Source organism: Myxocyprinus asiaticus, chromosome 45 (genome assembly GCF_019703515.2).
Source record: "Myxocyprinus asiaticus isolate MX2 ecotype Aquarium Trade chromosome 45, UBuf_Myxa_2, whole genome shotgun sequence".
In the NCBI taxonomy this organism is placed as follows: Eukaryota; Metazoa; Chordata; class Actinopteri; order Cypriniformes; family Catostomidae; genus Myxocyprinus; species Myxocyprinus asiaticus.
The window spans coordinates 17,189,232-17,201,908 of NC_059388.1; the positions used below are offsets into that span (position 1 = coordinate 17,189,232).

The window sequence follows — 12,677 nt, forward strand, 5'->3', positions numbered from 1 at the left end:
AAGAACAGTAATTCTGCTCAGTAATGTTGTGCTCTTTGTCTTGACACATTGCATGTTTCTTCCCTTTAGGTATAATAGACAGCACTGTTCTGGAGCAGAGGCAGGTTGTGGCGGTAACAGGAGATGGCACCAATGATGGCCCTGCCTTAAAAAAGGCCGATGTTGGGTTTGCCATGGTATGTGCATAAACTAGGGCTGGGCAATATAGCTAAAGAAATTACATTTTAATATTGTTTGTACATTAGGTCTGAAGAATGAATAACAATACATTTTCACAAATATTCTCTGCTCTAGATTTGGTTGGAATAGTTTTATGTAGTGTGCTTTTTATGCTCAGGGCATTGCCGGCACAGACGTGGCTAAAGAGGCCTCTGACATCATCCTCACTGATGACAACTTCAGCAGCATCGTCAAAGCTGTCATGTGGGGGAGGAACGTGTACGACAGCATTTCAAAATTCCTCCAGTTCCAGCTCACCGTAAATGTGGTGGCTGTGATCGTGGCCTTCACTGGAGCTTGCATCACACAGGTACCACGAAAAAAAAAGCTTTATTCAACCATTCTCTCATGAAATAGTGTGTCTGTTTCAAAGAATTGTGAGCTGCCTTGTTGTCTAATGCAGAAACCTAACGTACGATATCTCATGAGTGACTGATTTGGAAAATTTTACATAGTGTAGGAACCCTGAGAATGGCATGGTAGACGCGGCCATAGAATTTAGGGTTAGCATGTTGTAAAGCTAACGATCAGCATATGAGGCACAAAGCAAGGCACCTATCTGGAATGGGTGTGATGCCCAAATAAGTATAGAAATACATAACACATAACTATTGGGTAAAATAGTCAAATTTTTTACTTAATTTTAGTTTAATTGATTGATATCGATACTTTGCAGTATTGATTAAATATTTTTATAATTGTCATTTCACTCAGTTTATTTATTTTTTTTACAGAGGTTGGCACAATGCATTCTTCATGAAGGATACATGCTATAGAATGATGCAAGAATGCAATGCTATAGAAAATGCTGGATCTAAGGAGACAGCATAATTATTCTTTATAACGTTTGCAACAGCATACCAATGATGCCTTCAAATGCTGTCTGCTTCGGCAGCACACTAGGTTTTGGAACACAAAGGCCTTTCACGATTGTTAAATAATCATCTGATTGTGGTTATTTGCTCTAACTGCACTTCAAATTCTAATCACATTTTAATGCCAAAGTAAGTTCATTTTAAGCAAATATAAGCAACATTTTTTTGTGTCATTCCTTTGAATTCTAAGCATCACTGAGCCACACCGTGCACATCAACCAGTGCAGCTACTGTCTGGAATTGCACGTCAGGTTAAGCGCTCTGATGTGCGTATCGTTGTCAGGCTCGCGCCAAACTCCCGCGAAAATATAAATGCACAAATATAAACTTTGATAGTGAATAGAGTGAACACAAAGCGGTCCAGCTTCACTTTAAATGATCGTGTAATGGTAAATGTTCCTGATCGTAGTGGGTTCATATACGCAGTGTTTATTACACTCCGTGACACAGAGGAGACGACACCCGCTTTATTTCTTTCGTGTGATAAAATGATGAAACAAAATCTCAAAGGTTATTTCTTCATGAGAAATAAGAGCATTAAAATAATTTGTGAAAGTGAAGAAATTAGGTCAGAAATCTTTTACTACTGCATAATATAAAATAATATTATATAATATAAATATAATACAAGTATATATTTTAGATTTTTTATTTTTAAAAATGAAAATATATAATTTTCTAAATGAGTTCCAAAAACAGCAGTGTACATGTAAAATTGAACAAAACTAAAGTTGACCAAAAAGAAAGACATATTTTAAGTATTTAGAAATATTTTGGTATTTAAAACATTATTTTTCATGTCATTCATATAGTTTGAAGCCTTAAAAGGAAATCATATATCCCTATTTTATTAATTGATTCATAAATTTGAAGTTAAATATGTAAAAAAGACTTGAGGTGTATGAAGCACACATGCACCTTAAGAAATATCACAATTTATCCGACAATTATTCGTGAAAGCCCTAAATGAGACCATTCATCATCATCATAGCCCTAAAACAGACAACTAATCGTCATAATCCCAATTATTTGTTTGACAATTAATCATCTGTCAAATTTCATAATCGTGACAGCCCTAGGAACACGGCTAGTATATTGACGAGGGAGCTAATGCTAACCGAGCTGTTAAGCTAAATAGTCCAACTCTGCGTGAGGGATATGTCTTTAGAGATGCACCGTGTTGGCTGATGGATGCAGCTGATTGCTACCCATCCTGAGTGAAGTGATTGGAAATTGTTAGTCTGAGGCAGGAAGACTTTCAGGCAGTCTGCATGAGGTCTGGCACTGCTGTCCACAGGCAGAGAAGCAGTCCAAAATGAGCCAGCTCTCCTCTGTTAAATAGAATGATAGTCAGGCTGATTGCAGTTGCGGTCCTGTATTACTGCATAATGAATGGGAGGGTTACATTTGCACTCTGCATTGCTGTCGATAGCCATGGCTGGACTCAGCCTCAAACCTCTGGTGTTCTGCATGTAACTTTCTCTGAATATTGCTCATGAGTAGCTGTGGTGTAGAAAATATGAGACAAGGAATAATTGCCAACTTGAAAACTGCTGGGTCAACTCTGCTTGATGTGACTTTATCAGTAACCTCGACTTTAACTACCTGCTGCAAAGGACATAATACTCATGCAAGTGCAGAAGAGATGTTCAGTAACATGCAGTGTTACGGAGGTGGCAGTAATGTTTGAGGTCAGAATGGTCACCTCCTCTTCTCGCTCTCTCTCATAGGACTCTCCTTTGAAAGCAGTACAGATGTTATGGGTGAATCTGATTATGGACACGTTTGCATCGTTGGCCTTGGCCACTGAACCCCCCACTGAATCTCTTCTGCTGAGGAAGCCTTATGGTCGTAATAAGCCCCTCATCTCTAGGACAATGATGAAGAACATATTGGGTCATGGGGTCTACCAACTCACCATCATCTTCACTTTACTCTTTGCAGGTAAGAGATACCAGCTTACATCTAGGCCATTTGGATCAGGCAACTGAATAATGAAACAAATTCAGTCATGCATGTTTTCATAGCAGAAAGCAAAAGTACATTGGAAACAAAAGTTAGTACAGCTAAAATAATTGAATAAGTAAATATATATTACATAAAAATAAAATCCTTACTAATGACAATAAGAGCCAATAGTTTTACTTTGTAGTTATGTTTTAAAGGGATAGTTCACCCAAAAATATAATTCTGACATTCTCTTTTCATTCTTTTGTGGAACACACAAGTAAAGGTTGGGAAGAATGTTAGCCTCCATGGCATCTTGTTCCATATAGTAAAAGTGAATGGTGACTGAGGCTAACATTCTGCCTAACATCTCCTTTTGTGTTTCACTGAAGAATGAAAGTCATACGGGTTTGAAAGAACATGAGGATGACTAAATGACTGAATTTTTAGTTTTGGGTGGACTATTGATTTAGGAGCCAGTAGACTGCAGTTTTTCTATAGTAACTGCTGTCATATCATGCATTCTGTAATGATGGCATTAATAGCCATGTCTTTTTAGAGAACTTTGAAGTTTCCAGAGCTACAATGTTTTCTTTTCTGCTCTTTTTACAGGTGAGAAGATCTTCGACATAGACAGTGGACGCAACGCCCCTCTTCATGCTCCACCTTCTGAGCACTATACCATTGTCTTTAACACCTTTGTGATGATGCAACTGTTTAATGAAATCAATGCACGCAAGATCCACGGAGAACGGAATGTCTTTGAAGGCATTTTCAACAATTTGATCTTCTGTACCATCGTCTTTGGCACTTTTGTTATTCAGGTAGAAAGTGAATCCCACAAATCATTGAATGCAGGCCTGTAATCAAAGCATTTTCATTACCAGAAAACACACAGTTCAATAGATCACACTTGCATTGTTTTAATCCATGAAGATGTATGGGCAATGTCATGAACTGAATAAAAAAAAGTTGCTATAATGACCTTTCGCCCTTGTCCACTCAGATCGTGATTGTGCAGTTTGGAGGAAAGCCGTTCAGCTGTGTGGGGCTAAACATTGAACAGTGGCTGTGGTGTATTTTCTTGGGCTTTGGATGTCTACTCTGGGGACAGGTAAGCATCAGCTGAGTACTGCTCCTTGTACTGTAGAAAACAGTTAGTAATATGTAGCCTTAACTTGCTCTCAACAAACCAATCCAGACTTTTAAATAGTAGTTGAGCAGTGCCCCCTGATGGTGTTGAACGGAATCACAGTGATACATTTTAATGTTCTGTTTGTAATGGCTACTTAGTATTGAACTGTGTTCTTATGCAGGTCATCTCCTCTATCCCTACAAGTCGGTTGAAGTTCCTGAAGACCGCAGGTCATGGCACGCAGAAGGAGGAAATCCCAGATGAAGAGTTGGAGGAGCTTGAGGACCATGATGAAATAGACCACGCTGAGCGAGAGCTCCGTAGGGGACAGATCCTCTGGTTCAGAGGCCTCAATCGCATACAGACTCAGGTAACCCCTTTCAACCACCACAACCCCACAGTTCTCGCTGTCCAAGCCCAGGAGGCCAAAATGCCCACTGGTTACCTCTGAGAATTCAAACCCTCTATTCCTTCTGGAGTCTCTCTCGCTTGATCTGTGCTTTAAGTTCTCACTATTTTGTTTTTGATTCTCTGATTATGGTTTGAGTTAGTGCTCTGTCATATCACACCACCACTTGTGGTGACCTTAAAATGGTGGAAGAGGGTTTATTAATGCAGTTTGTCAAGGCAATAAGCTGATCAGTTTTTAAAGGCTGATGTCAGGGAGTCTGTTCTTTAATTCCATGCCTTTTTTCTCTCAGCTGCTATCTGTCCTGTCTTTTTATATGGGTGCCCTTCATCTTCTATCCCTTCTTCTCTCATTTTCTCTGACTCTGTCTTTTTCTCTCCTGTGCATTTTCTGGGCCTATCACCTTCTCTGATTCCTTCCAGATGGATGTAGTGAGTGCGTTCCAGAGCGGAATTTCCTTTCAGGCGGCCGTCAGGCGTCAGCCCTCCAGCGCCAGCCAACAGCACGATGTAACCAATGTTTCTAGCCCTACACATGTAGCCTTATCTCCTGCTACTGCCTTCAACACCGCTTCTGCCACTGTCGGGTGTGAGTGCGTGTTTATTAGTGCATGTCAGTTAACATTTCCTCCTCACGCCTAACAGTCTTCATTGTTCTTCTGTTTTTCAAAACGAAATGCGTCTCTGAGCATCTTCCACATTGCTTTTCTATGTAACGGCTGTATATTATGAGCCTCTGTGTTAGGGTTGAGGTATCTGTGTCTGTGTTCTGTTTGATGGCTTTGGCTGGGTCTCACGGATCAAGAGCTGTTGGCTTATAATGTCTGGTGTGTCTGCAGCCCTGCGTGTGCTCTTGGGGGTCTGTGGCAGCTGTAGTCTTCTGCGTGTAAATGTTTTGAGTATACGCCCATGGTCACACTGATAACCCGACCAATCAAACAATGCTGAATAGCATTGTTCTCAGGGCTGATGAGGTGCTGTAGGCAATGTGAGCTTAAGACTCCTGTTCCAGTAAGTATATCGGGTTTCTGCAGGATCATCTTTTGAGCTGGCTACAGATGCAATGCTGGATGTTGTTAAAGTTGTAATTTAGACGTATTCTGTCCTCTCTGAAATGGAAACTTATCGGTTGTTAACCCAAGGCTAACCTTTTTTAAATAAGCTTGTCTTTGCTCCCTCGACTCCTGCTGTTTGTCACCTTTCCTGTGGTGTCAGTTGAACATGCATTCAGTTTAAAACCTGCGTTGCATTGTTACCGTCAGGCTCAGTACTCTGTCTCAAACTACTCAATGCCAGTTTTGTCATTCTTATTTCTGCTGTCTTTTTCCTTCTTTCTCTATGTATCTGTTGCTTTTACAGGAACACAGAAGACATCTGTCGTGTGATAATTTAGATACAACTGGTTCCCACGTTCATGAAAAACCTGCAAATATTGGGGAAATTAAAACTGATTAACAGGCCTGGAAAAGTTGTGGAAAATCCTGTATTGAATATAAATTTTCCTCACTATGACCAACTCTAAAACAGTGTTTCTCAACTTTTATTGCTTTAGGACCCAGATTTTACATTGGACAACTGTAACAAATGTTGCCTGGGTTGCATTTTCTTTTATCTTACATGGCCTTATTCTTGAAATCTATGAACAAAACTATGCATCAGTTTTTAACAACAAAAGATGCAAGAAGTTTTCTCTCCCACTTTTAACTTCGATAAGCCTATTTATTTATAGGAGTCTGTTATATTTATTCAGTTTATTTCCTAATATCAAACATCATTCATAAAGAACATATTACAGAGGAGAAAAACATGTCCATAAGTCTTGGAGGTCCAGAATTTGAAGCCCTTTATGTACTTGCCCTTATATTTAAAGGCTCCTCATTACTGTGGTTAGGTTAATGTAGCTAGTCTTAAAAAAAATAAAATAATAATAATAATATATATATATATATATTATATATCTTGATCAGCCAGAACATTAAAACCACCAGCCTACTATTGTGTAGGTCCCCTTTGTGCCACCAAAACAGCACCAACCCTATTCTTCTAACCACAATTGTACAGAGCGGTTATCTGAGTTACCATAGACTTTGTCAGTTCGAACCAGTCTGGCCATTCTCTGTTGACCTCTCTCATCAACAAGGTATTTCCGTCCACAGAACTGCCGCTCACTGGATGTTTTTTGTTTTTGGCACCATTCTGAGTAAATTCAAGAGACTGTTGTCCCAGGAAAATCCCTCTGTCCTATGTTGTGATACCTGTGCCTTGCAACCTGTTTCCAGTAAATGTTATATCATGTCCTTGTGGTCTCCCATCGCTATTACGCCAGACATTAAACAGAAGCCCAACTAAGTGAATTGGAAAGCATGCAAAGTAGGCTTCTAATTTAAATGATGGCGAATGTTAATATATCGATGCCTCAAATATATTAATAAAATAACGTGCCAATCAATAAACAGTATTTTATGACATGCCTAGGTCTAATAGATTCTACCATATATATTATTTAATATGAAACCATATAGTTTCTGTCAAAATACCAGTTACTGTTACTACTGCATAATCGTGATAAAAAGTGATGTGTAATTTGACCAAGTCGTGACCCACCAGTTGAGAAGCACAGCTCTAAAATATTCATCAGCTAGAAATCGCTCTTTTTAAATGCAATCTCTATAAAAAAAATTCCACAACTGGAACAATTGTCATGGAAAAGTCAATGAAACTCATCAGTGGGAACCCTGAGTATCATTTACGCTTGTCTGTCAGCTGTCAAAAGCCTCAATTCTAACTACATCAATATTTCCATCTTTCACCAGGTCATGGCTGTCCACATTCTTCATGCTCAAATAAACATACTTTTTTCTGTTTAGGGCACTTTGTGTTGTTTGAAACAATCTACTTTGTTTTAGTTTTAATTTTCCTGCTAATGAAATGGATATTGATAAATGAAAAACTGAGCTCAAAACGCTACAACACTGACTGCAACATATTCCTTCTTAGATTCAGTGAAATGTGTCATGGGCTATACTCAAAGGTTTACCTCTGTTGAACAAAAGGTAGCATTGCTCTGCATGGGTCCAGTCCCTAGACTGTTTGTGAATTAACTTGTGCTGGTTAGCTTAAACTTGCTTGGCTGCAGAGAAAGTTTTTTTTCTCTACTTCACAACATAATCAGTGATCGATTTCTCACCTCCCCTTCCCCCAATACAAGCATGCCCAAAAATATTAACCTCATGTGTTGAGCTGTGTCCTCTGGGGTTATTGGCCTCTCTCTTTTTCTCTTTATCACTTTGTATCTTGTTCTGTTTCTCTTTCTCTTATTTGCATTTTGAAAAATTGGCTTTGATAGTTCCTGGTTTACATCTGAGATGATGCTCCTAAGTTCTTTCCATTTTGTATGGAACATTTCTTTGTTTTTCTCAATCCTGAATTTGTCCTTATTTGAGTGCATACAGAAAAGAGAACTTCTCTTTCCCTCAGTCAGAGGATAAGCTCACCGTAACACAAGCATCAGGTTTTTACTCACCAGTACCAGAGTTTTCTCCACTCTCTCTCAGTTGCATGACAGCTCACACATTTTCTTAGATGGTTTTGGTGCGCTTATCTACACTCATTAATTAAAACCAGCCCGTTTGGCCATGGTTTAACCTGTACTTTAATGTGATGTTTTACTGTTTGCCTGTGTATGTGTGTGCAAACGAGCCATAGTTTTAAGCAAAAAGGCTGACTTTACGCACTTTTCTCCCACAGATCCGAGTGGTGAATGCATTCCGCAGCTCGCTGTCGCCCTATGAGGGCCTGGAGAAGCCAGAGTCTCGCACCTCCATTCATAACTTCATGACCCATCCAGAGTTCCGGATAGAGGACTCGGAGCCTCACATCCCCCTTATTGATGACACGGACGCAGAGGACGATGCCCCCACTAAGAGAAATGCCACACCCACCCCTCCTCCACCACCCTCCCCCAATCAGAACAATAATGCCGTAGACAGTGGCATCCACCTCTTCCTGGATCTTAGCAAGCCAGCCACACCCTCGGCTTCCGGGAGCCCAATGCACAGCTTAGAGACCTCTCTATGATCTACTCCGCCCCTCAGTTCGACAGACAACACCTGTTTGTCTCCCCAGAGACTAAAGCCTGGAGAACTCATGGATGAGAGGGAAGGAGCCAAGGATCTCTTGGGAGCTTAGCTCTTAGCTTTTGCTTCTCTTTATATGAATGGTGTTGTACATTTGTTCTTTTGCCCTTTGCTTATTCAAACACTGATTTCTGCATCATTTGGCTGTTAATATTTTGAATTATTTATGTTTTATGGAAGACACAGGTCTGTTTACAACGTTTGTAGATACTTTTTTTTTTTCTTCTGTCCGTTGGTGGAAGAGCTTCCTGATGCAGAGAAATGGGGACATATGAAATAAGACAATTATTTCAGATACTGCTGTATTTTCAGGAAAAAAGGGTGTTTCTATGGAAACTGAACTATTTTTGCCTGCAAGTTTTATTTGTTATATATTTGTAGATGTATAGAACCTTCTAGCCAAGTAGATAACACTAAGGCTTGTATAGCAATGAGCAGAGATCCATAGGTGGTTTTTTAAAATTGGACAGGGTAGGGGAGGGGCTTTAATTGAAGATTAAGATTTTGTCTTAGATAGAATTGTTAAAACCATTCAAAGGAAAAATAAAAGAAAAAAAGAGTGTACTGTTTTCAAATTTTTTTCTTCATATTTTTACCTTTTTTGTTGTTGTTGTTGTTGAGAAAATATTTCCTCAAGTGTTTTGTTGATCATACAAAAATTACAAAAAAGTTTGCATTATTTTCCTTCATATTCCATAAAGATCGCCATCAGTTAAGAAAATATTGCTGCAGTTGTTTGTAGAATATATTAAAGACCTGAAGTACTGGAAACACTAAGGAATCAACATGAAGAATTTTAAAGAAAACAGGCGTACAATAGTATCACAGCACAGGGTACTTTATTTCAGATCCCTAAGGAACATTTTGATACAGACCTTGTAAATAAATTGTATTTTTATGCAGGAGCATCTCAACCTGCTGAATCAGAAATACAGAGATTTTACATAAATTATATTCAGGAGGGTGGGGGGGGGACTCTTCAAATAAGGGTTGTGATTGGTTCTCCAAGTAATACAATACTCAGGGTGGCTTATAGCATGAAACTTATGGTCAAAAGTTTTGTGTTTTTGTAATGTTTAGGATTAGACTTAATTTGTGACAGCAAGGTTCCAGTTCAGACTGTTGCTTCTCTTCTCTCGTTGGTTCAATAAGAGTGTAAAGGAGAAGACAGGAGAAAAGAGATTCAGATTTCTTCAGTCAACACAACCACAGTTTTATTTAAATAAGTTATTTATTTTTGTCATGTTTATTAAATAAAAATCAGCTTAAGTTTGCTACTTAGAGCAAATATATTTAAAGAATCCTTAACTTTTTTTTTCTTTTTTCGATAGTGTCTAACTATAATGGGAATGAATGATTATTCATCTGTTTTAAGGATATGTTTTTTTTTTTGTTTTTTTTTTTTTTTTATAAACGTTTGGAAATAAAAGTACATGTCTGTTTGTCTTGCGCAATGTAAATGGATATCGTGATTCTACTTACATTTTAAACTTGTTGAGTATCGTGTATGGTTTTTAAGAATAAAAATTGATATTTAGCGTAATCTGAGGGCCATGTTTTCCTTCATGTTCAGCACACATTATATTTAATAATTGGGGATGTTTTTATTCCATTTGATAACAGGACAACAGATACCTTGCTTTGGAAAGGGCCCTCTAGTCTAACCAGATATCCCTTTTCTTTAAAGCAGGGTTACTCATTCCTGCTCACGCAGAGTTTAGCTCCAACACTGATCAATCACACCTGACAATAATTGTGAAGTAAACCCAAAGACCTTGATTAGCTGGTTTAGGTATGTTTAATTAGCGTTCAAACTAAACTCTGGAGTAAAGTGACCCTCTTTAAAGAAACCGGTCACCCAAAAATGAAACATTTGTCACAGTGTGAACCTAGCTGCTCAGGCTGGAAAGCAACAGCCTTGCAATTGAAGGAGTGCCAGTTTGACTCCCAACAAGATTAACTTTTCTCTTGTTTTAGACAAGTTGGTTCATCTTCAGAATTACATAGACTAGGAGGCCCACAGGGCCCATCATGATGTGTGAAGCTGGTAGCTCAGTATGGAAGGTAAAGGACTTGTACCTGAAGGTGTGCCGCATTGAATTCCAACAAGACTGAAGTTGCTTTTGTTATAGATAAGTTGATTCATTTTCATTATTTAATTAGAAAAGGAGGCCCACAGGGCCCATCTCAAAGTGTGAACTTGGTAGCTCAATATTGACAGCAACGGCCTTGTGACTGAAGAAGTGTGGATTCAAAGACCAAAGTTGCTCTTCTTTTAGACAATTTGGTTCATCTTTAAAATTACATCAGACAAGGAGGCCGGCAGGGCCCATCTTGAAGTGTGAACTTGGTAGCTCAGTATGGAAGACAATGGCTTTGTGACTGCAGGAGAGCTGGTTTGAATTCTAACAAGACCAATGTTACTCTTTTTTTCAGACTAGTTGGTTCATCTTAAAAATTACAGACAAGGAGTGCAACTGGGCCCATTTCAATTTATGAACCTGCTAGCTCAGTATGGCAGGCAACAGCCTAATGATTGAAGGAGTGCTGGTTTGAGTCCCAACGAGACCAAAATTGCTTTTGTATTAGACAAGTTGATTCATCTTCATAATTAGATCAGACAAGGAGGCCAACAGAGCCCACCAAGACATGTCAACCTGGTAGCTCAATATGGAAGGCAATGGACTTGTGACTGAATGAGCGCCTGTTTAAATCCCATCAAGACCAAAGTTGCTCCCTTTATCAGACTAGTTGGTTCATCTTCAAAATTACATCAGACAAGGAGGCCCACAGGGCCCATCTCAACATGGGAATGTAGCAGCTCAGTGTGGAAGGCAACAGCCTTGCATCTGAATGAGTGCTGGTTTGAATTCCAACAAGGACACAATTGCTGTTTTTTTAGACCTGTTGGTTCATCTTCAAAATTAGATCAGACAAGGAGGCCCACAGAGCCCATCTTGACATGTGAACCTGGTAGGTCAGTATGGAAGGCAACAACCTTGTGACTGAAGAAGAGTTGGTTTGAATCCCACAAGACCAATGTTGCTCTCTTTTCAGACTAGTTGGTTCATCTTCAAAATTACATCAGACAAGGAGGCCCACAGGGCCCATCTCAGCATGGGAACCTGGCGGCTCAGCGCAGAAGGCAACAGCCTTGTGTCTGAGGGCGTGCTGGTTCAAAACCCAACAAGTCCAATGTTGTCTCTTGTTTTAGACAAGTTAGTTCATCTTCAGAATTACATCAGACAAGGAGGCCCACAGGGGCCATCTCAATGTGTGAACCTGATAGCTCAGTATGGAAGGCAATAGCCTTGCAAATGAAGGAGAGCCAGTTCAAATCCCAACAAGTCCAAGTGCTCTTGCTTTAGACAAGTTGGTTCATCATCAGAATTACATCAGACAAGGAGGCCCACAGGTGAACCTGGTAGCTTAGTATGGAAGGCAACAGACTTGCAACTGAAGAAGTGGAGTTCTGATTCAAAGACCAATGTTGCTCTCCCTTTGAGACAAGTAGTTGATCTTAAAAATTATTTCAGTGAAGGGGTGTATTTATAAAAGACAAAGTAAAATGCCAAAGCATAACCCCTGTAGTCAATTCTCTGGAAAGGCAGTGGGGAGACACAACTCAAGTACATTTTTCTCTCCACATCACATCACCTAACAAACCAGTTGGCTATGCATAATAATGGGAAAATTGCTTACAGCATACGATTTTAAGTCCGATAGTGGCAGAAAAATTACATTTATTGTTGAATGCAGAGAATTTGTACACAAGCAATGGTTTAAATTGAGAAGCAATTTCTCAAAGTTTACCACACTAATAGTAACTACACGCAAAAGCACAGTGCACTGTCAGCACGTTTAAATGTTCAGAGAAGTTGCATCTCTTAATTCATGCCTTTAAAAGAACCACAGTTAAAAATATTAAACTAGCTGGTTGTCGGACGACTAGTGAAT

At 39.3% G+C, this 12,677-nt stretch overlaps 1 protein-coding gene across 6 annotated transcripts in view; it reads left to right on the top strand.

The window, feature by feature from the left end:
- LOC127435095 (plasma membrane calcium-transporting ATPase 1) overlaps positions 1-9,280 on the top strand; it is a 53,010-nt gene extending 43,730 nt beyond the window's left edge. For 4 of the 6 annotated variants that reach the window (XM_051688279.1, XM_051688281.1, XM_051688278.1 and 1 more), the window contains exons 15-22: positions 70-176; positions 338-529; positions 2,825-3,038; positions 3,654-3,865; positions 4,048-4,155; positions 4,358-4,546; positions 5,008-5,094; positions 8,332-9,280. In XM_051688279.1, coding sequence (XP_051544239.1) covers positions 70-176; positions 338-529; positions 2,825-3,038; positions 3,654-3,865; positions 4,048-4,155; positions 4,358-4,546; positions 5,008-5,094; positions 8,332-8,661 — 1,439 coding nt within the window. In that variant the 3' untranslated portion in view covers positions 8,662-9,280. Of the gene's footprint in view, positions 1-69; positions 177-337; positions 530-2,824; positions 3,039-3,653; positions 3,866-4,047; positions 4,156-4,357; positions 4,547-5,007; positions 5,174-8,331 lie in introns of all 6 variants that reach the window. The other 2 variants (XM_051688284.1, XM_051688283.1) reach the window with 2 other exon arrangements.
- Positions 9,281-12,677: the final 3,397 nt, after the last annotated feature.